We start from the raw sequence: 26,296 nt of genomic DNA, 5'->3' as shown, positions 1-26,296 counted from the left end.
AGGGGAGGGGCTCGACCGCGTGGGCCAGCCGCGTGCGCGTATTTGAATTTCCCGCGTGTAGGAATAAGTTCGCGCGCGATTTAAAGAAAAACACATAAATTCAATCAAAAAAACTTTATTAAAAATCTCTTATACATAAATTCCGATATCATTTTATCGTTCAAATTCTTATCTTTTACAAATTTTAAGCAAATATCATACATTTTAATACCTCTACATCTATGCAGAGAAAAATATACGCAAAATCCGCCACATGTCTGACTGGAATTTCCTTGAAGTTGTTTAGAATTAAAAGTTACGGTAACGCTGTTTCTTTCTACAAAATCGTTGAATTGAAACATGTCCGGCGGGTTTCCGAAACTATCGAAGAACTCGGTATTTTTGTTACTAGAAAAGTAAATAACAGTCCAATGCTGACCTTCAGTTTCTGAAGAGCCAGTATTTACAATATACAGTGAAGGGAAAAACTTTACTTTCTCGGGTAGCAGGTCAGCTGCAAAAACACCTCGAAACAGATCTTTGGTGAATTTATCTCTTTGCATAATTTTAGTTAATTGCGTAGTGTTCATAATCTTTTAGTTGTAATCGTATATGACAGTTCTATTCTTATCAATCTCAACCAAATTCTGAAACTCAGAGTAATATAAAACTGTGATAGTCTTGGGCAAGTCCTTGGCGAATTTTAATTCCAATCGCAAGTTACCATTCCTTATCAATTGAAATTGAGAAGTTGAACTACTGAGGTCGGCACTTAAATCAAAAGCAAATATGCAATTCCCATTGGGGAATTCCTCCCGTGAAATGTAGTTTCCCTCGTCCAATAACCATTGAGAGGTTTGAGTAAAAAGATTAGTATAAGATCTCATATATTGACCACCAGAAAAGTTTGGGGTAAGAGGTTTATGTGGAACGCTAGCTCCGTCAAGGTACAAGGCGATATGATTTAAATCATAAGGTTGAAAATTGAAGGGTGACTTTCCGTAATCACCCAAATATGCATTTTGATCTACAAGAGCGAAAAGAACTTTTTTGGGTAGTTGACCCATGAATAAATTATCTCTAACACATATTTTTGTACCACTGTTAATTGAGAATGAGTTACATTCCGTGCGAATAATCGGGTATTTCATAGTTGCCATATCCAGACATTTAGCGTGAGCGATTAACACTTCCGATGGTAATTTTACTTTACGGACGTACAGGGATGCTAACTCGTAAACTACTTTCCATTTAACTGCACCGGCCGCCTGCACGCAAAATTCGTTTGGACTTTTAACAAACTTGAATTGGAGATCCGTTAAATTTGGGAAGTATCGAGGTTGTTGACAAAGATCCAAGTGTACAGTGCCTACCATATCTATTGTTCCTTTTCTAGCAAAGGCCGCTCGTGTTTTAAACCCATCGTTCTCGTCCAAATCGTCAAATTTTCCGGCCGTGTCTTTGTAAAACATGGAACTAGTAAGAAAACTAGTTTTGGCCGGTCCTCCGAATGTCACCGCCGTTTGAAACATGGCCTTGTAAGGGTAGTTTTGCGGTGAAGGTGTAACTGATCTCTCTTGCGCCGAAAGGTGTACTTCGCTGAAAAGGCTATGCAGGAAATTATTTACCGGTCCAACTTTATCAGCAGCGGCCGGAATTGTTTTTCCATCGGCCGGGTTGACAATCCTGACTTGGAGATGTAGTAAAGTCTTGGACAAATCCAAATACGCGTCGGAACTACCAGCTACGGTAAACGTGATTGTCGAATTTTCGTTAATGTTAGAGATGGGGCTGTATTCAACCCATTCTCCACTCAGAATACTGGTATTGGTAAGGGGTACGTCGAAAAGTTCAACTTCGCTACTGATTGACCCATGCGAACCGGGATGGACATGTGTCATTATATTTTTTAGGTGAAAATATCTGGACGTTTAAAGGATGTTGCTTTCCTCTTTCTCGCCACGACTGAACTGACGAGTGACCTAGACCTACGTCTCCTTTTATTACCATTCCCCGTCATTTTTCGGATTTCTTCCGCAGCACTAAGGGCTACGTCCTTAGCCGCGGCTTTTCCATGAGATTTTACAGATGCTTTTAAAGGAATCCCGCTAACTACGTCCGTCACGACCTTCGCACCTGTGTTCAAAAACTTTTTACCGAGGTAACTGGCACCCCTTTTGAGTAGAGGTATTGCCCGGCGGAAGGCCGATGAAATGAAGTTTCCCAATCCGTACCCGTGTTGCACCGGAAGTCCCCTGTATACCGCTAAAGAATTACCAATTTGAGAATGAAAGTGTTTATAATAATCAAATTTTCCACCATGTCCGATCTGGTTTAGAAAGTGTTGATCGTAGTCCGATTGGTTAAAGGACATATTCGATTTGACGACGTTCTTCATCTAAAACTTCAAGTGTAAATGACACGAGGACCTGTTTTACCTTCTAATTTATAATGGTGACCACATTCTACGGGGTCTAAAGTGTAGAGTAACGTGAACTCTTCCTCTCACGAAATCTATGGGGGTACCAAGCTCACTCATTATGTTAATTTCAATTGACTGGAAAGTATTGCAGGCGAGGGGGAGGTAGTGCGGTCTAGGGAAATCTTTGTCTACCGTTTCTCCGTCATTACCCTGCACGCTAACGATTCTTAGTAGAGGTATGTGCACATCTCCCACGGGTCTAGACTCGACCACGTCGCTATAAACAAAGAGTGAATGAAGTCCCGCGTCGAGGTCAAAGGGGTACGTGGCTATGGTAGACTGGGAAAAAGTCGTTGATTCCGTGGAATCTTTCGAAAATCCGAGAATAACAGCTAACTCCCCCGGTATAGTTAACAAATAATCCTCTTTGAGAGAAATTTGTACTCGTCGTATGCGTTTTATATAACTAAAGGAATACTTGAGCTGGGCGGGAATTGAAGGTTCACGCGTAATAACGCCCGCCACGTCATCCTCGACGTAGTTAAGTTGCTCGATAAGATCCTGGATATTACCATAATATCCGGAGGGTAACTCTATGATTGTAGAATATACTACTCTACCATTACTCACGAGTATAAGCGAGCATGTCTTACTCAAATTATCCCAAGTGTGCGGGTAGCTAATTTCCGCTAAGCCTACTTCGTAAAATCCCTGTAATTTTACGGGTTCGGGGAGGTACGTCCTGAATTTACTTCTCGTATTGTCGGGGAAATACCTCATCGACGAGTCGGAAGGTAAAGTGATGTAAAAGCTCATACTATATCTATTTCCTGAACCCAACTGTCAAAAGACGGAGAGTATCCTTTCCAACGTACTAGCTTCTCTAGCGTTCCGTCGGGTCTGCGACGTTTCCTCAAGATCTTTTCTATTTTAAACACGCTAGAATTTAGGTCTTTACCCACTTTCTGTAATTGTTCCTTGTAAAAAATACCAGTAATTGGTTCCGAATTCAAATCCCGGATCTTATACACCGGCGGACTACGAGGTAATCTCTCCACCACTTTGAAAAGTTCCTCCGACCACGTGGGCAAGTAACCCTTCTCGAAAATATTCTTATGTTTGCTTATCCGGACTACGTCACCAATATCGAAAGGATACTTTAATGGTGGGGTGAAGTCTATATCGCCGTAAAGGTTTTCCCATACCCGTCTCGATGTTTCGGGTGTGACTTCGACAGGTTTACACTTTATGGATCGATGATAATTGTTATTATAAGCTTGAACCATGTCCTTAAGAGCGTCAATGTACTTATAGGTATTGTTTTCCGTGAAATACCGATACATGCGACTTTTTAGAGTTCTGTTGAACCTTTCAACTATCGTAGCTTTCTGTTCGGAATCCGGGGCAAAGAACTCAATTCCCCTTCTTTTCAACTCTCTCTGAACATCCCTGCATATGAACTCATTACCGTGGTCACTTTGCACTCGCTTCGGCGAGCGACCAGACTCGAGAATAGCGTTAAAAGCCTTATGGATGGTTGGTCCTTTCTTGTCCTTGGTAGCCACCACAAAGGCGTATTTACTGAAAACGTCAATGCAGCACAGGAGGTATCTGAACCCTTTATTGTGACGCGTTAGGTTCTTCAAATCGGCTAAATCAATCTGCCACTGCTCATCGATCCCATAAACTATTGTCCTATTTCTCTTAAAGTTTTTTCTAGCATTCCTGTGTAATGTATACGTATCTTGGGTTTTTAAAAATGTCTCCACGTCTTTTACCGTAACCTTTAACCCAGCCTCTTTAGCCGCTCGGTATAATCCAAGAACACTTCCATATGAACCCGGGTCAGAAACATTAGAATAAATCTCTTTTAGTCTATCCATTAAGGGTGCAGTTGGTTACACTATGATAGTGCCTGAAGAGAAAATCGCTAACCTCTATAATTAGGAATATGGCAATTACTAAAACCACAGTTAAAATTTTAGGAGATTTAAAAAATGTGTCTACTAGGTTGGCTAACACCGCAAAAGTGCCCACCTGATTATCACAACCTTCCATATCGGAATACTTAAAATGAATGAAACGTGGAATGTAAATGATTCGTATTTTATTAAAAACAAGTGCTACAAGTTTATCCAATTTCCGAAACCTTGACCAGTCTGAGCGGGGAAATAATAATCCTCCTTCTCCACTTCTTCTTTCTCCGCTTTTTCTTTCTTCGCTTCACTTTTTTCCTTCTTCGCTTCACTTTTTTCAGGCGGGGGTAGGTCTGTTTTTCTAATTTTAATTAATGTTCTTGGCACATTAACCGTATACAAAAGTTGGTAAAACTGTGGGGCGCCAATGACAGACGACCGTTTTTTAGAACTCGTCGCAGTATAAGCTAATAAATCAATTATATTTGAACCGATGATTTTACGGTTCTCATATATTAACTCTCCGGCGTGCGTCCATCTTATTTTTGATATATGGTCAATCCATTTGTACAAGTTCAAACAATCAGCTGCGCTATAGGACGGAACCGAAGAGACGATTTCAGGACTCCAATTCCGGTTTTTCGCTGGTTTTACTTTCGCCCTTTTCACCGTTTTACTAATCTCCCTCGAAAGTACGTGGTTATATCTTAATAATTTATCGGTATCGTTTAATTTGGCATCGTTTATGATGGATTTCAACTTATCCTCCTTATTCAACTCCATTGAAGTGTTGACTTTTAAACCGCTATTTGAATTTAACCTATTATACGTTTCTTCGGAAATTAATAACATTTTTCGCGCCATTTTTACTTTATAGCTCGACTTATAGCCGCACCTGCTACTGAACTAATGATAGATAGTAACGGTCCGAGAAGTAAAGGGATGAAACCTCCGTTTTGAATTAATAGTTTCCTTTTCTTTGAAGGGCGGATGTTAGACGTAACTTTTCTTATAACGTGTCGATGTTTCTTCAACCGCTCCTTCTCCTCCACTGAAAGAGGGACATTGCCCCGTAGGATATTTATACAACACTCGACAATAGATTTAATCGCTTCTTTATTGGCAAATTTAATTGCGGCATTTCTTTGACATGAGTTACAATTTGCAATATATTTTAAAAAATTTAAATTATCGTCGACTCGTTTTGACGGAGCCATTCCGCTAGTTTGGACGCCTTCACCAGGGTACAGTTGTTGATGTCCCTATGAAAAGTGCAAGCTCTGGGGGTATCGCACTCGATACTTGATAATCTCGGGCAACCGTAGTCTTCGGCGTTGATAACTTCGCAGCCCAAGAACTTTGATAGGGTTTCGGCCTTCCCCGCTCCTTTCGTCACGTATGACGATGCTCTTGCTCGGATGTAGTCGGCAGCCTCCTGCGTCGTCTCGTATGGGTAATCGCCCTCCTCGAATGCCAGATCGCAAGTGTTCCGTGAGAGCCACCTGCACTGCCTTTTATCCTTGACGGATAACTCGGAGAACTTGCATGGGGATTGGAAGATCCAGACTTCGTGGACGCCGGTCTCCTTCAAGTACATCGTCAGCTCCTTGATTACCCATCGTCCCTTAATCCGGAAAAAATTCGCTTCAAGGATGGCCGTCATTTCGGTATGAACAGTGCTGCTTGTTGACCTGGAAGTATACCTGTTCTTAGACGGTGTTTATCTAGGGTGTTAGCCTTAAGGTCTACAAATAGATAACCGTAAGGTTCCAACGTCGCCTGTCTAAAGGAGTCTACCACGTATTTACTATTTCCCGGTGAAATTTGTTTCGCAAGGTGGATAATGGCGGACTGATCACGCGGTGTTTTAAATATAACTAAGTAATGGGCATTTAAGTTTAAGGTACGAATTTCCTTCCCGGGATAATAAAGATTCTGCATTAAAATTAAAACTGAGGTATTCCTATGGTGCGAACCCCTAATGAAAAGATTCGTCACGTCCTTATTATTCGCTATTTCACATAGTAAGTCGTCTAATATAACGAAGTTCCTCACACTAGCATCTAGGGTGCTAACATCTAATAAGCCCTCGTGAAATTCTACACTCGGAGTATGGGATAGTATAGCACCGTATAGTTTCGACTGATACTCTGTGTAACACCAAATTATTCTTTCGGGGGTGGGTGAAATACATATATCCCTATGCTTAATTAATTCTCCTACGAAAACACTTTTCCCACAGCCGGTGACTCCGGCCACTAGTCCGGTAAAGGGGTGTTGCATACTTAAATCCATATCGATAAATGCGGGAATTAACTACCGTAAACTTATATTTAAAAGAAATTTATACTTACATTTTTCGGAGCTGAATCGGTACTTCAAGGATGGATGTAGAATGTCTTATCTTTAAGCCGTCCACGTCTTTTATACTTTAATGTCACGTGACCATCTGACCATGTAAACATGGCGCACTTTTAGACCAATCACATTCTTATAGCGAACATGACGCGTGTGACAAAGGTTATTTACCACTGTTGACGCCTAAGCCTAACATTGACGCCATGATTGATTCACTGACGCCAACACATCATGAACGTTTCACTGACAACAAGATTGGGTGAAAAATGTTTGATTCACTGGCGCCATAAGAAGAAAAATTCTGTGGGCGTCCATTGACGCCATATTTATTGGTGCCATCTGGCACGATGCTGGCACTGGTTGACGCCAGTGGCCCCAAAGCAATATTTACTATCTACTCGAACATTCTTCAATTTGAAACTCGAAGGAAGTCTTGTTATTTGAAAATTTTCGTCCAAATAATTTTATAGATATTTTTCAACTTTTAAAGATATTAAAAGTTATTCGAAATATCTTTAAACAGGCTTGTTTTCTTTCCTTCACAATAAATTTTTTAAAACACAAAATGCCCTAATATCCCAATACCTACCTAAGTTAGAGTTTTTGCCATAGAAAATAAACAAAAGGAGTAGCAGACCAGCAGCGCAGAGACTAACTTCAAGTTTTTACCGTTCGGGTTCGTTTTAGCTGTTAGCTGTTATTTTCAGATGTGATCATTCTTACCGGCATTAATTTTTTTTTCATTTAATTTTTAGGCTTTTCCATCGGTAGCTTTGAACGTCAGTTGTGAGATATGCCTTTGCCCATGCTTTGGTTGTGGTCAGCTTTATTATTAAGCCTCACCAGAGATATATTTAATTTTAGAAGTAGGAATAGAGAACGGTTAGTGTTTAATTCAGTCCGACTCATAGCCCAGTATAGAGCCCCTCCTTCCAAAACGTAATAAAAAGTTTAAAATTTCAGATTGGCTCACTTAAACTAGGTTTTTATGACGTTACTGACTGGGGCGGCAAAAATACGTAATTATTTTTTACCTCTGTCGCTATGACCCGCCTCTTCTTTCATATCCCACCGTCCCGAGAAAGGGGTCCGGGACTTTGACGCGCGCCAAGATTACTCTGTTCCCTATTCCTACCTCTAAAATAAAATTTTTCAATGGCCTGACATTTGCTCTATACGCATGAGGCTATAGGCAACCCCAGGCTCCGTTTAGCGAAGCTCAATCGCGTAGCGAACCTTCCTAGCATAGAAGCCATCTCCTCTGAAGTTGTTTCTTAAATAATGTCTCTTCGTTTTCGGAGTCGACGTGAGTTTAGGTCGTGGGAATGACTTCTTAATCGTCGAGAGCAACCTCGAGGGTGACCTCGGTGTTGACCTTGAGAGGGCCAGGGGGGTCCCTTGAGGTGATTGTTGTTGCGAAGGAGGCTGTTGCAATACTGAAAACGGATTAGGTGTTGGAAATTGCGGTGTTTGAACGGGTTGTTGTTGTTGTTGAACTTGGAAAACTGGTGGAATATTTGCAACGTTGACGTTAGGAGGTTCTATCAGGCTCTTCATAGTCAAATACTTTTGTAAAGTTAATAAATAATGTCGAAGTTTATCTTCCGAAGAGGTGTTTTGTTTTAAAATCCGACTCATTTCACGATCCAACTCTGTCGCTTCTTTTTCAGCTCCCGATAAAACAGCGGATTCGGGTAGTAAGACCATTCGTTTCATCTCGCTAATGAAGTGATGGTAGATATCAATGTCGGTACCAAAGCAGCTATTAACCCGGGTAAAAATCCTCCCGCCTGTTTTATAAGAAGTTTCCGTTTGTTTTTAGCCAGACCTCTTTTATTAGCGATTTTTCTTATATATACTCGATGTTTTTTAATATAAATTCTATCCTTTTCGGGTAAAGGAATATTTCCCTTTAACAAATTATAAAACGTGTTGTGAACGGCTTTGATTTGACTTTGCTTGGCTTTTTTCAGTACCTTGGTTAATTTTCCTCCGCCACTTTGACTGGCGCGTACCAATCCACGAAAAAATGGTAAATGTCTGTGTAACGGATGACGTCCTCTCTTTCGAATTTTTCGTTTAAAATTTCTTTTTAATACTTTTTTTAACAAACTCGATTTACGCTTTCTCTTAACCATTCCAACTCCTCGAACGTTCCAACGCGAAATAAAAGACATACGGAAACGATAAATAGTTTTATATACAAATTTTATTTGTCATCGCATACAATAATCATATTTCCTTCATGCGGAAAAATATTTGTTCTTAAACGCAAATCATCGTGAATGTTTTGTTTTAAATCGATACACAAGTAAGAATAGGGAGTACCCTTGGTAACAAAATCATACGCTCTAGTTACGAGGTTTTTATTATTCGGAAATATTTGTCTGCTCAAGTAAGTTATTTGAGACCCGTCTCGCGGATTTTTAAAAACAATTATGTACGAAGAGTTAAGACTAATGGTTCGACTCTCTTTACCTTGACCAAAAAGATTTTGAGTTAAAAGAGCGACGGATAAATTTTTATGATGAGAGCCGACGCAAAATATATTAGCGATATGGGAACTATTATAACAAGAGAATGCCAGATCATCTATTATAAGAAAATTATTAATACTTTCATCCCAAAAGGAAGAATCATCCGGGGGGAGTCCTTCCAAAAATTCAATGTTTTTAATTTCTTTTTTCGCAATGTCAAATTTCGGTTGATATTCTTTATAACAGTACACTATCCTGTCCGGAGGTGGTTCGATCAAACAATGGGCGTGTTTCAAAAGGTTAAATATCCACGTCGTTTTACCAGCCATAGTACTACCGGCCAGTAAAATTTGCATGGGGGCTTGGAATTTTATTCTACAAGCATCAAACATTTCTCAAAAAGTTTATTAAAATCGTCAATCCGTTTTTGAAATTGGAGTTTGTTTATTTCTCTCCAATTAACGCGATCTTCGTACGGAATAATAAAAACCACGGGGATATCGTCGAAAGTCACTTTTTTTCTTTTAGAGTTGAAATTCCGTGTTGAAAGCATCTATCGACGATTCGAGAATTAAATCGACGAAACTAGACGTAAACGTTTTGATGGATTCGTCAAAATATTCCACGATTTCTTCCTTTAATCTTCTCTTTTCCCCTTCTTCATCAGCCAGACTCACGTTAGTAATATCGAGTCCGAGAATATAATTACAAAATGGAGCTTGTTTTTGATGCACTTCGTGAGGATTAGTCTCATTCGATCCTCCCCAATCGAATAAGTTATGACAGCTGAAACACATGGTTTTTAAACCGTCGTTCAAGTAAAAGAGACCCGACGCTGCTAGTTCCGCGGGGATAACTTCCAACTCCGACGAATTGGAAGTCCAATGACCATTGAATGATTTTAAACGTAGACTTTCACGATGCATCTTGCTTTAACGAGTATCCAAACGGATATGTTAAAAAATTGTCCGCGATTATTCTCTTATTAAAAGTCACGCCGAAACTTTTTTTCAGATTTCCTAAAAGTAGTTTCGCGCGAGCTTTGTCACGCACAACGTTAAAGGGGATTTCCAAAGTGTAACTAGTTCCCGGAGTGTCTAAAGCCGATTTGATCGAATCAAAGTTAATTATCTGTTCGTTTTTCCTGTTTAACGAAATTCCTTTCATTTTCGTAACGCAATGCCCGGTATTTGTTTTGTAACTGTACGATTTCGGACCCGAAGTAACGAATTCCGATATATACCCATTTGGAACTTCGTCGGTCCAATCACCCATAAATTGTCCGACGGGTGGAAGAAATTCGTCACTTTCTTTGTGAATAAATATAATACTATCCGTATCGCAGTACAAAACCCTTTCTTTTAATTTATTCAGAGTTCGAAATAATTCGATCCGACCGTACGAACTAACGAAACTCCCCAACACTGCCGATCCTTTGTAATATGTCGGGCAAAAATCTTTTTTGAATTTGTAGGTCATTAAACAAACGTCATCGTCGTTAATTGGCCGCATATCCGTTAATTCCAATGTCGGATCCATTATAATTTTAATGAAATCTTGATAATCCTTGACGAAAACCGATTTTGGTTTATCGTTGTTTAAACAATGTCGACCCCATAACGAGTTTAAAGCTAATTTCGCCAACGCGCGTAGAGCTGAATTGTTTGTTACATCTTCGGGTCTAATCTCGATATCTTCTCGTTCTTTAATTAGTCTTAAATATTCCGTTTTTTCCTCGTCGGTGGTAACGTTGCGAGGCCAGCCAGAGTTTTGGATTTTTAGTTTCAAAAATGTATTAATGTAACTGCCGAAAAAACCAGGATCTTTATCCTTGATATAGGTGTACCTTTCGGGGTAATGGTGAACCTCGAAGATTTCCAATATAACGTAACCGGTTTCGACCGCCATGTATATTTCTGGGGTGGGCCAAATCCCTTCGAAAGCTCGCTCGGAGTCGTTATGCCCGCAGGCTGTTTGTATATCGTTTTCCACGCAAGTACGACACAAAGCGAAAAATAGTTTTTTTCTGGTTCGAATTGGTAATGCCGGTATGTAAGCGTCTTTCGGAGCTAATATTTTACAAGACATTACCCCAAAGTAATGATTCAAATCGAATGAAAAATCTCTCGTAATAATCTCCGGGTGATTTTTAGGATAGTCTCTGTTTTTACATACAAAGGGGTACAAACTACAAACATCGTAATATAGAATTTTTTCGTTTGGTTTGGTTTTATGATACAGCCTGAAGCATTCAGTACGACCACCGTATAATGCCGATCTTGGTCCTATCGGATCTCGAAAGTGTAACGAATCGCAAAACTTTCTTACCTCGATTCTGTTTTTCAACATTTCGTCAAACTCGCAACTCCATATTCTAACATATTCAGCGTTCGGTGCGTTACACATGATATCATCATCTCGATCCAGAGTTCTCTCGTATAAATTTTTAAACGTATCTTGCAATAACGGATTCCATTCGCCTCCTTTCGTATGTTTCGGACATCCGTGAATAAAATCTCCGTCAAATTGAAATATTATTTCGGGTTGAGAAGAATAACCATCTACCGGGTATCGTCCAATCTTCTTTTCGCCTTCCAACGAGAGAACCGATTGAATTTTTATTCCGCGTTCTTTTTCTTCCCACGCCAACCATTTTAAAGCGGATTTGCTTTGATTGTAGTTATTCCTGTAGCCGTTACACGGTACTACTCCGAGCGTAAATTCTTCCAAGTATTTATGAAGGAAAATATTCGTGCAGGCCCCCGCTATGGTTAAAGCGTTCATATTTAAAACATCGAAACCAGTTTCCTTCTCGAACAATTGTCTAAATTTATCCATACCCTGTTGTAAAACCTTAACATCCATGATAGTATAATATTCCAGTTCTTCGCGTAAATTATAGACCGATTGTCTCGATTTCGTCGCGTACCATTCGAGAAAATCTTTATAATCTTTTTCTTTCATATGTTCCGGTTGAAAATACTCTTTCGGCGGTAGTGGACCGACATAATCCAAAGTTTCTTCGGTGTGGAATATGTAAGGGAAAAATTCTTTTCTATTTTCGCCCAAAGAAAACGTCGCGGGGAACGATCTTAATGGTTGCGAGACGAAATTGAAAGAGTCGATAAATTTCATTTTTTGATTTTTCAAAAAAATGGCCAACATTTTGCTTCCGTCAAAAACAATATCCGGTATGATGTTCAATTTTAATAACCCACGAAGAATAAAGAACGAATCGAACCCTTTACTGTTATGAGCTAACAACGTAATATTTTCAAAAACCGGTTTAGTTGCTTTAAGCCGTTTTGTCGCGTGTTGGAAAACCATTTCTTTCGTCCGGAATAAATAATTTAGAAATTTATCGACGCAGTCGAACCCCCGAAATATCTCGTACTCGTAATTGTTCCCTTCATTTTCTTGCATAGCGCTTACGAGTAAGACAGGGACGTGTTCGTTATTTTTAACGATCGATTCGGTATCGAAATAACAATATCTGGTTTTTTCGTACGTTCTCGAAAGAGGCATAACGTAACAACGGTTCCTCTCGTGTACGCGTAAACAGTTTTTACATGGTTTCGAGCAAGAGTGTTTTTCTTTCAGTTCTAGTCCGCATTTTAAACACCTTTTAAAGTTATCGCACGTTCCGTTAGATATATGAAAATTCAAACATTCTTCTCCTTTAAAATAACGATGGCATTTTCGACATTTAACAGGTTTAATTAGTTTATCTTCGTGGAATACATTTAAAGTTCTACATCTACTACATTTAACTCGAGTTTCGCAAAAGTGATTATTCTTTTGATTAGTTCCGTGAAATACTTTTAAACATTTAGAACAATAAGATATACCGCCAAACATTGTATGCAATTCCTTAACTACATGCACGTGATCATTAACTAACAATAGAAAAATTTGTTTTTCCTTGAAAGGTCCGACAAAATATTTTTCTAAATTATCAGCTCTGAATATAATAATTTGATATTCGTTTAAGTAAGTTTGAAAATTTTGAATATCTAATAAATTAACGGTATCCGGAGAAATATTAGCGTTTTTATATAATTGCTCCGCTTTTTCTTTTTGGAGGGGGTGATTACATTTTTTTATCTTTCTAAAATAATTAATTGACTCGTTCGTTGGTTGATACTTTTCATTCGTATTCTTTTCGAATCTCTTATCAGCCAAATAAATTCCTATCACCAAAGCTCTTCCAAAACATAAGTTATCGGTATTGTCAATGTAAATATAATTTGGACTCGTTTTTATAAACGTATCCAAAATTACTATATTTCTATTTTTTAATGATTTTGATCGACGTCCAACGGGTACGTCGCAATGTAAAAAAATAACGTCAAAAACTAAAGAGCTTTGTAAATGGAAATTTCGATTTGATTGGGCAACTTGACTTATAGCTCCTATTACTCTTTCAGCCGTTAATTCATTAATATTCATAAACCTTAAATTTATCGGACTATCCAACTCATCCGAACGAATACAAAATCTAACTCTATTATATCCTTGCTGGTTGCGTAATAATTCAAAGAGTATGGAATTAATTATACTAACAAACGTTTCGTTTACTTCGGTTAATTTAATATGTTCTAAATTTTTAAATTTAATTTTACATTCTACTTGATTACATTTGTATTTTCTTGATTTTTTATCTAATATTTTTTCGCAAGTATAAAATTGTTTAGGATTAGCTTTAACGCTTAAATTTAGCGGTTCTTCATTTTCGGAATCGCTCGAACTACTCATCTTTAAATGAGTAAGTTTATCAAATTGTTTAGAGTTTTATATATTTTTTTTTCGTTTTTCTTCTTTTTCTTTTAAATCGATTTCGAATCTGGCTTGTAACATGTGTGGGCAAGGTGCTAGTTGTTTTCTGGTGGGATGATTTTCCGGTCCCGAGTAGTCCCTTTCAATTTCCTCGAAAAAATTACGTCCAGCGATGGGAACGTTTCCACACCTCATTCCTGACCGAAAAACAAATCTGCATAACGGTTGTTCGTAGCCATGAACAGCCATTGGATGATTGTCGGCTCTCCATCCAGTCAAGGTGGTAAGGCAAGAAAAACAACGAACGGTTTTAGGACTAATGCAATAAAAACCGCTAGCTGCCATGTCATCCACGCTAATACCTTCGACAGACCATATCTTGAACGTAGATAATCTATTAACTTCGAGTCTCATATCCATCCCATCCACCATGTAATAATTGTCTTCTTTTTTTATGTTAAATAGTAGTAGTAATTGATATATTGGGTATATAGTATATATAGATACGTTAATAGATATACGAGTAATAGATATTGGGATTCCATATTGATTAATTATTCGTTTTTGTTAAAAAACGTATAATTTTTCGTGATCTTGTCGGGATTATCGATGATAAGCTTGGCCATCTTGTTCACGATAGATCGAATTTGTTTACATTCGACGCTATCTTTAGACGCGACAAATCTTAATCTTCTTCCATCGCATTGCCAAATATCTTTATTATCTCTATCTTTTATATCCTCGTACTTGTATATTTGAATATCGAAATAAAAATCGTCATGCGACGCTGGTAATGAAGTCACGTAACTAGCTAAACCTCGTTTAATATCGTATCGAGGGACAATGCCGGTTTTTTCGATAGTATTTTCCTCTTTAACGTTTTTAATTTGCTCAAAAATATCTATCTCCTCTTCATCATCAGATATATTAAGTTTTCGCTTACCGAGTGAAGATGAAGATGCCATAACGAACGTCGAGTGAAGAACGAATGAAATATCCGAAAATCCCGAGAGTTTATATACACCGTCCCCTGCCGCCCCCGGGGGAGGGGGGTGACACACGGCGTCCCCGCGCGCTAGCGCGCGGGGAACGCTTAATTATACGGTTAAAAATATTTTTTTTCCCAGTAATAATTACGATAGGAATTCTCGTAGATAATTATAGCCTCTATAAAATTTTTTAAAAGTTGGAATTCTCATGGATAATTATACGATACCTCTTGGTTATAAAAATATATTTTGAATTCTCGTCGTTAATGATACTTAATGATACCTCTTGGTTATAAAATATATTTTGAATTCTCGTCGTTAATGATATTTAATGATACCTCTTGATTATAAAATATATTTTGAATTCTCGTCGTTAATGATACTTAATGATACCCTAGGTATATACAATGTAACAAAAATAATTGCTGGCTGTGGGTATACTTTTTAATGATGGGTAGATATACGATTTCAAACACCTGGATACCCCTAGGTTATCAAATATATTTTTTAAAAGTAATTTACCGAGAATTCTAGTCGTTAATTATACTTAATGATACTTTTAGGTTGTAAAATATATTTTTTGTATTACAATGTATCAAAAATAATTGCCTTTTTTATCTGGCTGCGGGTATACTTTTTAATGATATTAGATATACGATTGGAACACCTGAATTCCCCTAGGTTACAAAATATATTTTTTAAATTACATTGTATCAAAAAAATAATTGCTTTTTTATACGATGCACCTGGGTGTAATTACCGAGAAGTATTTTTTGCTTCGATTTGGGTGGAGTTTATGTAGAAGGCTAAAAGACGCTTTCCAATACACGTCCTACACAGATGGAAAGCTTTAATTGGTATTTAATGGTTTTATAAAAAACGAAAAAGTGTGGGAATTTAAACAGGGATTTTTCGGGGGAAAGGTGCTCCGATCTTAAAATGGATGATATTTTTGGAAAAAGGTCGAAGCGTTAAAATTATACTTTCAAAAATCACGTGTGAATTCTCCCAAGGTTTTTATTTTCTCGTAATTATCAGGTATAAGAATTTCTATCGCTTAAGGGTAATATTATGGAATTTTTAAGTGGAGATATTTTACTATAAAAAGACCCCGAGTTTTTGTTAGGAAAGTCAATCGAAAGTAAATGTTTGAAACTGCACTGCTCGTTCCTGAATAAAAATACCCGTGATGTGTTGTGAGTAATACTATTTTTATAAAAATATGGCTATGTTTCGCGATTTGAACTTACACTTAACAAAAAGCGGTGTAACGGTAACTGTTTGTCCGCGGGGAAGAGACGTAGAACCAACAGTTATTGTTGAAAGTGGAAACTTTATTTTAATACCGTATAAAATATGGTACATCTTGAACAAACGTAAATCTGAATTCGCGGCCTGTATGCAGAAATCGTCAATTAAATTTTTACGTTGTCAAAACATCTATATATCTATTACGAATTTGGGTCTTGTCTTTACGTATGACGAAAGCGTTCCAGTAACAATTAAACCCGAAGTATTTGCGCTTATTATGCAAGACGCCATGAACGGGTTTATTTCAACCCATATTAACTTTATTATTAATCAAAGAATTTTCATAAAAAATATGCTACTCACCTTTCGAATTCTTTTGGGTGATTTTGAAAAAAAACTATTGGATGTTAAACGCGAGTATAAAACTACCTTACACGCATTTTGCAGCACGTTAAATTTAACCGATCTGTTAAAATCTTACGAAAATAATTTACGTAATCCTCAAAATATTCAATGTGTTTTAAGCATTCAACAAATGATTTCGTACTGTTTAATTGAATTTTAAAAAATCTTTTAATAACATGTAAAATTAAAATACAACAATAATAAATGGTATATATTTGGAAAAAGTTAATATTTTTTTAGAAAAAGAGTTAAACATTTAAAGGATAATCAAAAATTTCCATAAATGCCGTATTAATATCATCGGGATGGCCGCGACAGGGGTAATGAATATTAACCATAAAAACGGGGAAGCAAATACCCACTATCTTATTATAGCGGGGACAGGATAGAGTTCTACAATAGAAAGCCTTTGAAATATTTCTATCGATTTCAGACACCTCTCTTCCTTTACAAACGCAGCACGGTACGAATGCGTATGAATGAGTTTCGAAGATTCTAAAATACATAGCTACTTTTACTTAACTATAGTTTTTAATGGTACAAATATCACTTACCCTGCAGATGCCCTTTCTACCGCTAAAGCTGCGGTAATTTCTAACGGTACTTGGGTTCTATAAAAAAACACTCTTAAGAAACTAGAAGCTTAAAAACAACTAGTAAACTTTTAGCTTACAGAGAGTCCATCTCCTGTAACTGCGGCTGAGGATTATCTTCTGGGAGACCCATGTTTTTTTAAGACTTTCTCGGATGAAGCGTTAAAAGAAAATGATAAAGTTTTCCCCTAGATATCTACTATTTAAAGAATTATTATAAGGCGTTGTCAAGGATAACAACTTTCCTAGCTTTAATTTTTGATATTCGAGAGGCTCTTGAAAAACATTGGTTACAGTGTTCGTATTTTAGTGGGGATTTTTAATAGAATGTTTAAGCTTCATATAAATGACGAGACATTTTTTCTTAAAAACTTATATATATATTTTATTCATTTATTTGATAGACATAATTAGGAATATTTCTAAGATAGAGAGGTGAAGCGAATCTAGAATTGAGAAGAAGGTCAATAGGCAAGTAATATTCATAGTAGTTGAGACAGATAATTGATTGATAGAGAGGACAGTCTTCGTGGTTGCAGAAGTAGAGCTTGTAGTGTGTAGTTTGAAGTTGATATTGGATTGACAGAGAATAGTTCGTTGGAGAGTAGTTTTTACAGCGAGGACAGGGGGTGATTCGAGAGTACATGTAGCTATAATAAAAAATATATAAGTAAAATCGGTTTTTTAAAACAAAAAAAGGTTTTTTAACTTACTTTAGATCAATTTCGTCATCCGTGGCGTGTAGGTCTTCTTGTAGAAAGTAATTGTAGGATTTAGGAAGATGGGCGTTGTTAATGTAGTAAGAGTTAGTGGATGTTTGATAGATATTAACTGGATGGAATTGTCCTTCCATCCAGCTGAGACAAATTAATGTATGGTAGAGAATACAGTTGTGGTTCATGCAGTAAAATAATTTAAAGGATATAGTATTAGTATTTATTATTCCGGAAAAGGTACGAAAATTATATTGGAAGTGGTTACAGGATGAACAGGGAGTAATATAAGAATACATGGCGCTGTAAAAATCTATATTAATTTCGATTAAAATTAACAAAATAGTTTTTTAGCTTACTCTAAATTAATTTCTACATCTTCGGTATCTGAATAAAATGCATTTTCATTCTCGTCATCACTTTCGGATGCGCTATATAAAACAGTATTAGTATATATCTTGCTAGATATAAGACAAAAAAACTTACGTTTCTTCAGATGATTCCGTAGAGACCACATCCGGGTCGTCCGCTTCGGCGAACATATCAATACTCGCGATTAATTCGTTTATTTCCTCCTCCACTCCATCTGGGATATCATCTTCCTCGAGGATGATGATTGACACTTTCGTGCATTTATATATGTGTCAGGAAATATTGCATATGGTAAAAGTAAAGGATAGAAACCAAAAAGTACGAATACTTTATTCATCATCAACATTCCCAAAATAATTCCTAATGGTACAGTTATAGGAAATAGAATCATATATGTTCCAGCCATAAAAGAATATTCGATTCCCACCTGTAAAACCCGCAATATACAACATCTATTATTACAATATTCTTTAGTCTTGGATTTGCTTGTACTTGAAACGTATTTCTCCGTTGGTGGTACATCTCTCCCTGACTCGTCGTTTGAACAATTTATAGGTATGTTTTATGTTGAAAACAAGCGGGCATTCCGGGGAATATTTTCGATGCTCCTCATTTACTTTATCATTAGCTTTCCAACTATGTAATGTTATATCGCAATTAAAACATTTAACGGCGTCGCCCTTCTTTAAATAATAAAAACCATGTTTCGCAAACTCTGACGGATTTATATTACTAACGGGATAATCTTTAAAAGTTTCGAACCGTAGTTTTTCCCAGTTCATGATAGCTGTAAGTTTTGTCCTGAACTAATATAATTTCAAGCACTGTTGCGGTAATATCTTACAAATTGTACCTACGTCACACCACACGTGACTCACACGTGGGATTTCTGAATTATGCAAATTTGGATAATTTTCGGTTCATTTTCCATGGTTTAAGGTCGGATTTCTGAATTATACAAATTTTGATCATTTTCGGTTAATTTACATGGTTAAAAGTGGGATTTCTGAATTATGCAAATTTGGATCATTTTCACCTAATTTGCATAGTCAAAAGTGGATTTCTGAATTATGCAAATTTGGATCATTTTCGCCTAATTTGCATGGCTGAAAGTGGGATTTCTGAATTATGCAAATTTGGATCATTTTCGGCTAATTTGCATGGCTAAAAGTGTGGTAACTTACTACTAATGTCCCCAGATATAAGGTAGGAAGACGATTTAGGTCCCCACTTGTAAACCTGAAATCAGCTCAAAACTTAAGTGTTAAGCCTTTAAAAGTTACGATTACCTAAATTTCATTATAATAATCATTATTTATAATTATAAAATGTGTGTTTAAAAGACCCCACTTGTCTGTTGAAATGATAGTGAAGGTCCCCACTTGTAAATTTATTGAGTGTGAAAAATGAATTTGAAATACCTGATGGAACCATATAGGCTTCGACACTAGTTAAAAACCTAATAATTTATACACAAATGTCCCCAGATATAAGGTTGGAAGACGGTTTAGGTCCCCACTTGTAAAGCAGAAATTAGCTCAACACTTAGGTGTTAAGTTAGAAATAGGACTGATTACTTAAATTTCATTCTGATAATCAATATTTTAACTATAAAATTATGATGAGACGTTAGTTACGTTGATTTCAAAAATATATTGATGAATTCCAAACAGAGATTTCTTGAGATTTCGCTCAAACTCTGAGTATAGTTGCTAAACAAAGATTTTACTCGGGGGAAATAGTTACAAGAAATCCGAGCTGTGCTAATTAATTAGTCGGCTATTTAAAATTCTAATTAATTGGCATTTTTCAATAATTGAAAATGGTAATTGAATTTTAATTACTTTACAACTGAACTATTGTAACTTCCTCAATCGGTTAATTTTAAACTTAATTAAACTACATCATTATTTATAAAGTTATCATTAATCTCACTTGTAAACGTGGACTGCTAGCTTAACTAAGCAGAGTAGCAGACGAGTTTTCAAGAGACGAGCGTCGTTCTCGAACTAGTTCTCTGTAATTTACTCCTTATTTAAGTTGACAAAAGTAAACTTCATGCCATTCATTTTTGATACGTCCGAGGAAGTTAATCGATCAAATTTGTCAGAATTAGGTTTGTTCTAACATTTAAGTGATGATTAAGTTTTCTTTTTAACTTTTCCCACGTATTGAGGGCCAATTTGCTAGTCTGGGCATCTGGATTTCACTACCGAATTTATGTTGACCACAATGTATCTTCAGAAGATGAAGATGCCGATGATTCTTCTTCAGAAGAAGATGCCGATGATTCTTCAGGAGATGAAGATGCCGATGATTCTTCAGAAGATGAAGATGCCGATGATTCTTCAGAAGATGAAGATGCCGATGATTCTTCAGAAGATGAAGATGCCGATGATTCTTCAGAAGATGAAGATGCCGATGATTCTTCAGAAGATGAAGATGCCGATGATTCTTCAGAAGATGAAGATGCCGATAATTCTTCAGGAGATTAAGATAATGGCTAACCTATGTCAAAAGGTCTGAGAAGAAAGGTAAAGTCAATTCGTCCGACGACGAAAACTACACCGAAATGTCAGAACAGAAAAAGGAACTTTCCAAACTAAGAAAAGTGAATTTCTTAACAGAATTATACAAAGCAGCATTTCTCTTACTTTTGCCAAAAACCAAATTAAATCATCGTGCGTCAGAGAGGGTGCAGCCAGTATACGGTAATTCAAGATGGCGGCCACTCAAGGGGGAGGAGTCGGTTTTTCCCGATCTCCTCTTTTTACCTGTCAGTATTTGATTGATTGTATATGCTTATAACAAAAGATGGTTTTGTAGGAATAAAGACCATAATATAAAGTAAAAAAGTTATTTTATTTTCTTTAAAAGTATAGGTTCTAATATTAAAGATATTTTTTCAATTTTCATTTTAAAATGCATTTGATTTATTCTAAAATAATTCCTTCTATCTTCGTAAGGAAGAAGATAAATTTTAATATTATTTTTAAATCTTACGTATGTCATTAAGCCTTTATTTGATATACAAAGCGTTAAGTTGTTTTCTAACGTAGAGTTCCAAAACTAATCTTTCGAGATCTTTAGTTTTGACTTTAAAGGTATGATAAGTTTCTTCCGTGTTTTCTTGAGGTTTTTCAGGCGTTTTTTCTTCAGGGTTGACTTTTATATTTTTGGTGTACGCTTCTGTTTCATCAATGGTAAAGGGTATGTTTTCAGTACGCCCACCTCTGATAAAATTACATTTGGGGAAATGTTTTAAATGTTCTTCGTAAGGATTATCGGTCGGTTTCCACGATAGTAAAATTGCGTTGCATTCGAAACATTGTACGAATTAACATGTAACGAATTAAACCCCGCTCTGCTTAAAGCTTTTTAATAGTTTTCATCTTGAGGCCAGGAGTAAAAAGAGTGATATCTTTGCAGCTCGGAGTTCATGATACTGAATGAATATGATGATAGGATTATCTGAGTTATATCCCCCTAAATTTACTATCCCCCTTTTTTTACTTTCCCCCCCTTCCTTAATATACGAAATAAAAGAAAGCAGTATTAAAAAAAAGGTGACACATTTATTTTTTAAAAATACAAAAGAGATTACAAAGAGTATTTTCTAACAAAAGGATTAAGTTAATCTTTACGGGCGAGCTTCAACATGTTTGTAACAATGACGTCATTTTTCAAGCAATCTCGTCCAAACTGTCTCATGAATGATTTGTGGCTCTTTCTTTTTGTTCTTTGTATTATATACATATTATATACATATTATATACATATAGTCCGCATGTCGAACTTGACAAGTTTTGAAGTCTTCTTTTGTTAAAGGACCATTTTCTTGAATTTCTTTTAACAAATTCTTTAATCGAGGGGAGAAAGTTCCCTAAAGCCAACGAGTCAAAGTAATAACCCCTTCTGTTTCCATCAAAGTAAACAGATACCCAGTGGGATCCGTCTTTATAGTGATTGTCTAAATTTATTATAATGGATGAAGGAAACTTGTCAATTTTTTCGGGTAATAAATCACTTGGGTAAACACCTAGGAAATGTGGCGTGAATCTTAGAAATCGTGTTATCTGATCGGCGTTCAGTATATTTGTTTAACAAACGATTGACACGTTTCTATTTTTATCTATTTGTAACAAAGCCTGGAATTCGGCTAATACGATACAACTAAGAGTAGTGGTCGTGGGTTTTTCAAATCCCAATTCTAGTCTTAATTGTCCTTGTTTCGTGGGACTCCAATGATCTGAATGACTCGCGTAACCGTCAGGTGTTAAGTCTAAACAGTAAATGGCTTAACCCGAGGCAAAGTCGTCCATAGAGATATTGTTCCCCTTGTCATTGTAGTGGCAGTTTGACCCCGAAATTAAAGTGTAATAGCTTCGGACAAATTGCTTTTTTACTGTAGTTGGGTCTTAAGGCTCTGGAAGGGTATTGTTCGGAATTGATAAAAGCAGCTAGATGATTGACATTCCAATGTCCAAAGTCGAAGGGGTTACTATCCAATGTTCCATTGTAAGCGGTATGCTTTACAATAGCTACTGTAATCCTTGAGGGCTGGGTACCCAGGTAGATGTTTCCGATTGATGTGTTTAAGATATTAGGCGCAATTGTAAATATTTTAGTTTCCGTTCTAGTGTAACTATATGGAGCTGGTTTAATACTTAAGGCTTGTTCATGAGCAATTAGAATTTTAGGGGCTAATTGCAACTTTAAGACGTATAATACGGCCTCCACGATGACTGGTTTATAACCCGTGCCTGCTGCGGGAAGTTTACCCATAAGACAAAAATTAGGTTTGCTTCTGTGTAATTTTAATTTCATAGAAACGCCGTTTATCAGATATCGAGGGATATTAAACATGTCTACGTAAAGGCTGGAATACATCTCAACTTCCTCTGATAATGCTGTGAGTTTCTGTCGTTTAACAAAACCCATATTTTCAGTAAGCGAATCCATGCTTCCGCTTGTATCTTTGTAAAACAAGGAGGCGCCCAAATGAGATCCTTTAGCCGCCGGACCGTATGACGTCAGAGCCGAAAGCAAGGCCGTGTACGCGTAGTTACTAGCAGCGGGTGTTGTTGCGCAATCGCCCAGCTCCAATTCGACACTCTCAAATTGACTGTGTTGGAAATTATTTACGGGTTCAACCTCGTCAGTGGCTGTTAAAGCGGTTCCATCTTCATTTACAATTTTAGTTCTGGTGTACAGCATTGTTAAGGCTGTATCCCCGTATTCGCTACCGCTAGACGTTACTTCAAATTCAATAGGTTGGTCGCCTTTCAAGGAAGTCAAAGGTTGATACGGAACCCATTTGGAATTTTCGATGGCTGTCTGAAGGGGAGGGGTGGCGAAAATATCGATACCAGTACTGCAAGCTTCGGTCATTTTTTAGGGAGAGAAAATATCGCGAACCGTTTTGAGCGAAAGTTTACGTTTATCTGATTTAAATTTGTTTGTGTTGTTTTGTTTTATAGATTTCTTTCTCTTTGGTATTTTTTTCTTTTTAGCTAGTCTTTTCTTTTGTCTGTCACCCCCTCTACCGTTTTGTTGTTGTACATCATCCAGCGTTTCGATGAACCTTCTTTTAGCGGAAGTTTTCAGATCCTTTCCAGAGGCGACATCGTTTATAATCTCTGAAGATGTGTCCAGAAGCTGTTTACCAAGGAACTTTGCCCCTTTAATTAAGAACGGTGATATGTATCTTCCGAAAGATTTCAAGAACGAGCCTATGCCGTGACCGTGTTGTCCTTGTTTTCCGACGTAAAAACTCAGACCACCACCACCTGACATCGCTTGTTGGGTATAATAATCCGTGTAGACACATCTTTTGTTATCTAACGCGTTTGACTTGCGCATCTTAAATGAACTTTACAGTGCAACAGTCCATACTGAAATAAAGCCGGTTCACCCATGTGATCCTTTATATAAATGCCAATCTCGCTAATATAATGTTTTGACAAAGGGACGTAATGGGGTGAGACAAAAGTAATGCACACGGTATCCCCGTCTTTCTTGTCTTGGATGGGTATAATACGTAAGAGGGGGGCGTGGATGTTACCGACAATTTCCCCTTCTACCAGGTCGCAATAAATATATAATTGAGATGGTACGTGGTAGTTTAGCCTGGCTGGTCTATCGCTCAAACCTTGTATATTGAGATGGTCTTTGTACCCCAAGATGTCGGCTAATGATTTGTGGGTCTTGAAGATAATTTTTGTATCATTAGAAGCATCGGTATTTAGTTTTGCATGTCCCGTCGTTTCATTAATATGAAATAAAGAAGCTGTTTTATCGCATACTTTGGAAGTATTGATAGTTTCCACAACGTGGTTTAGTGATTTGTAATGACCAGCCGATAGATTTCGTATCTGGTCAGTTTTGCATCTTTTCGTTCAACCTGGTATGTTAAGTCACATGACTTGGGATTTTTAGGTTTTTTAAAGTTGCCTTCATCCAATGAATCTTCAAGTGTTTTTCTCTTATTGGTTTTGTATATTACATTGTAGAAGCTGTTTGTATAAATTATCTCTACTAACGACGTTTCCCACTGTCCTTGTAAATTAATAGGATCCGGTAGTTTAGTGATGTAACTACCCATAGTGTTATTAGGGTAGATATCCATACTAGCGTCGCTAGGTAGCGTTAAATAGAATTCAGATTTTCTCGACATTTTCGGCTATTACCCAAGAGTTCTGTGATTTAGGTAAACCGATAAACGATACAAAATATTCTAATTTTCCTTTACGTTTACGTTTCTTGAGTATGGAGTCTATCTTTAACAGTTTGGGCTCCACTGTTCGAATGAGCTGATCAGAGTAAAACAACCCGCTTATATGCTTGTCGTCCAAATCTTTCAGACGATATAACACTGGTTTTCTGAAACTCAGAATAGAGGAAATGACAAATACTTCCGTCGAGAAATTAGGATCATAACCTTTGGAAAATTCTGGTTTAAGCTTGCTTATTCTTACGTAATCACCAACACGAAATTTGACATCTTTTTTAGTAGGGTTATTACTCAATTCAGGCTTGTAAATGTTTTTGTATACTTCCAGAACGTTAGATGGGGAAACATTATCGGGCGCCATTTTTATTACGGAATGATAAGAGGCATTGGGGGCAATTCTCTAACTTTTTAAGCGAGTTATCGCAAGTGATAACTATCGTCTAAAGGGTTGATGCCAACCTCGTGTGTTCTATGAGAGCGCGAGATCTGAATAGGCTATTATTTATGTGTGTCATCAAGCCTTGAACGAAAATCGGTGGATGTCTCGTGAATTCCGCTCGTGCTAATAAAAAACAAGCTGGGCACGTTTATTTTTTACCGTCTTTGGTTATAAAGCAAGGGATAACTTATCGACCAGTTTAAACCCTTTCGATAAGTTATCACTCTCGTGAATATTAAAGACGGTAAAAAATAAACTTGCCCACTTTGTTGTTTATTAGCACGAGCGGAATTCACGAGACATACACCGATTTTCGTTCAAGGTTTGATGACACCTATGACTAATCACCTATTTAGATAGCGTGCTCTCATAGAACTCACGAGGTTGGCATCAACCCTTTAGACGATAGTTATCACATGCGATAACTCGCTTAAAAAGTTAGAGAATTGGCCCCATTGTAGCCTTTAACTATGTCTGTCAAATGATCTATATATCTATGTGAATTGAAATGAGTCAACATTTTGAATATTCGATGTTTAAAAGTTTTAATTAATCTTTCTACAAAAGGACAGTGGAGTTTTTCTGACGTCATAGAACCGTATTTGATTTTATTTTTCTTTAGAAGTTTTTGCGTACTTGAATTAATAAATTCTTTTCCTAAATCGGACCAGATGGCTTTAGGTTTGCTTTGTTCGATGATTATTTCGAGAGCTTTCGTAGCTTCAGCAGCGTGTTTTCTTTTCATGGGTACCACAAAAGCTTTTCGAGAAAAGCAATCAATGCCTACCATAAGGTATCTGTAGTTATCATTGTATTTGGCGATTGACCCCAAATCAGCAAGATCTACTTCGACTCTATCCGAGATGTTAAATA

General features: G+C 37.0%; 3 protein-coding genes across 3 annotated transcripts; all 3 read right to left on the bottom strand.

The window, feature by feature from the left end:
• Positions 1–208: 208 nt before the first annotated feature.
• LOC149716522 (uncharacterized protein F54H12.2-like) lies at positions 209–1,966 on the bottom strand. Its single transcript, XM_089843947.1, has 2 exons — positions 474–1,966; positions 209–387 (listed from the first exon to the last, which is right to left on the bottom strand). The coding sequence occupies exon 1, from the start codon at positions 1,878–1,880 to the stop codon at positions 576–578; it is 1,305 nt and encodes a 434-aa protein (XP_089700073.1). The 5' UTR covers positions 1,881–1,966; the 3' UTR covers positions 209–387; positions 474–575.
• A 14,756-nt stretch (positions 1,967–16,722) lies between these two features.
• Positions 16,723–17,304, bottom strand: LOC149716521 (uncharacterized). The gene is made up of 3 exons (XM_089843946.1): positions 17,247–17,304; positions 17,128–17,184; positions 16,723–17,068 (listed from the first exon to the last, which is right to left on the bottom strand). The coding sequence occupies exons 1-3, from the start codon at positions 17,297–17,299 to the stop codon at positions 16,822–16,824; spliced, it is 357 nt and encodes a 118-aa protein (XP_089700072.1). The 5' UTR covers positions 17,300–17,304; the 3' UTR covers positions 16,723–16,821.
• A 247-nt stretch (positions 17,305–17,551) lies between these two features.
• On the bottom strand, positions 17,552–19,033 carry LOC149716520 (uncharacterized). The gene is made up of 6 exons (XM_089844886.1): positions 18,989–19,033; positions 18,564–18,678; positions 18,366–18,501; positions 18,239–18,310; positions 17,880–18,023; positions 17,552–17,816 (listed from the first exon to the last, which is right to left on the bottom strand). Exons 1-6 carry the CDS (start codon positions 19,031–19,033, stop codon positions 17,552–17,554), a joined length of 777 nt encoding a protein of 258 aa, XP_089701012.1.
• Positions 19,034–26,296: the final 7,263 nt, after the last annotated feature.

This window comes from Phalangium opilio, unplaced genomic scaffold, assembly GCF_054372755.1.
Source record: "Phalangium opilio isolate 3A_F unplaced genomic scaffold, DU_Popi_V2 ptg000009l_1, whole genome shotgun sequence".
Classification (NCBI taxonomy): Eukaryota; Metazoa; Arthropoda; class Arachnida; order Opiliones; family Phalangiidae; genus Phalangium; species Phalangium opilio.
Note: the sequence above shows the minus strand (reverse complement) of the source record. Positions and strands in the feature narration are given on the sequence as shown.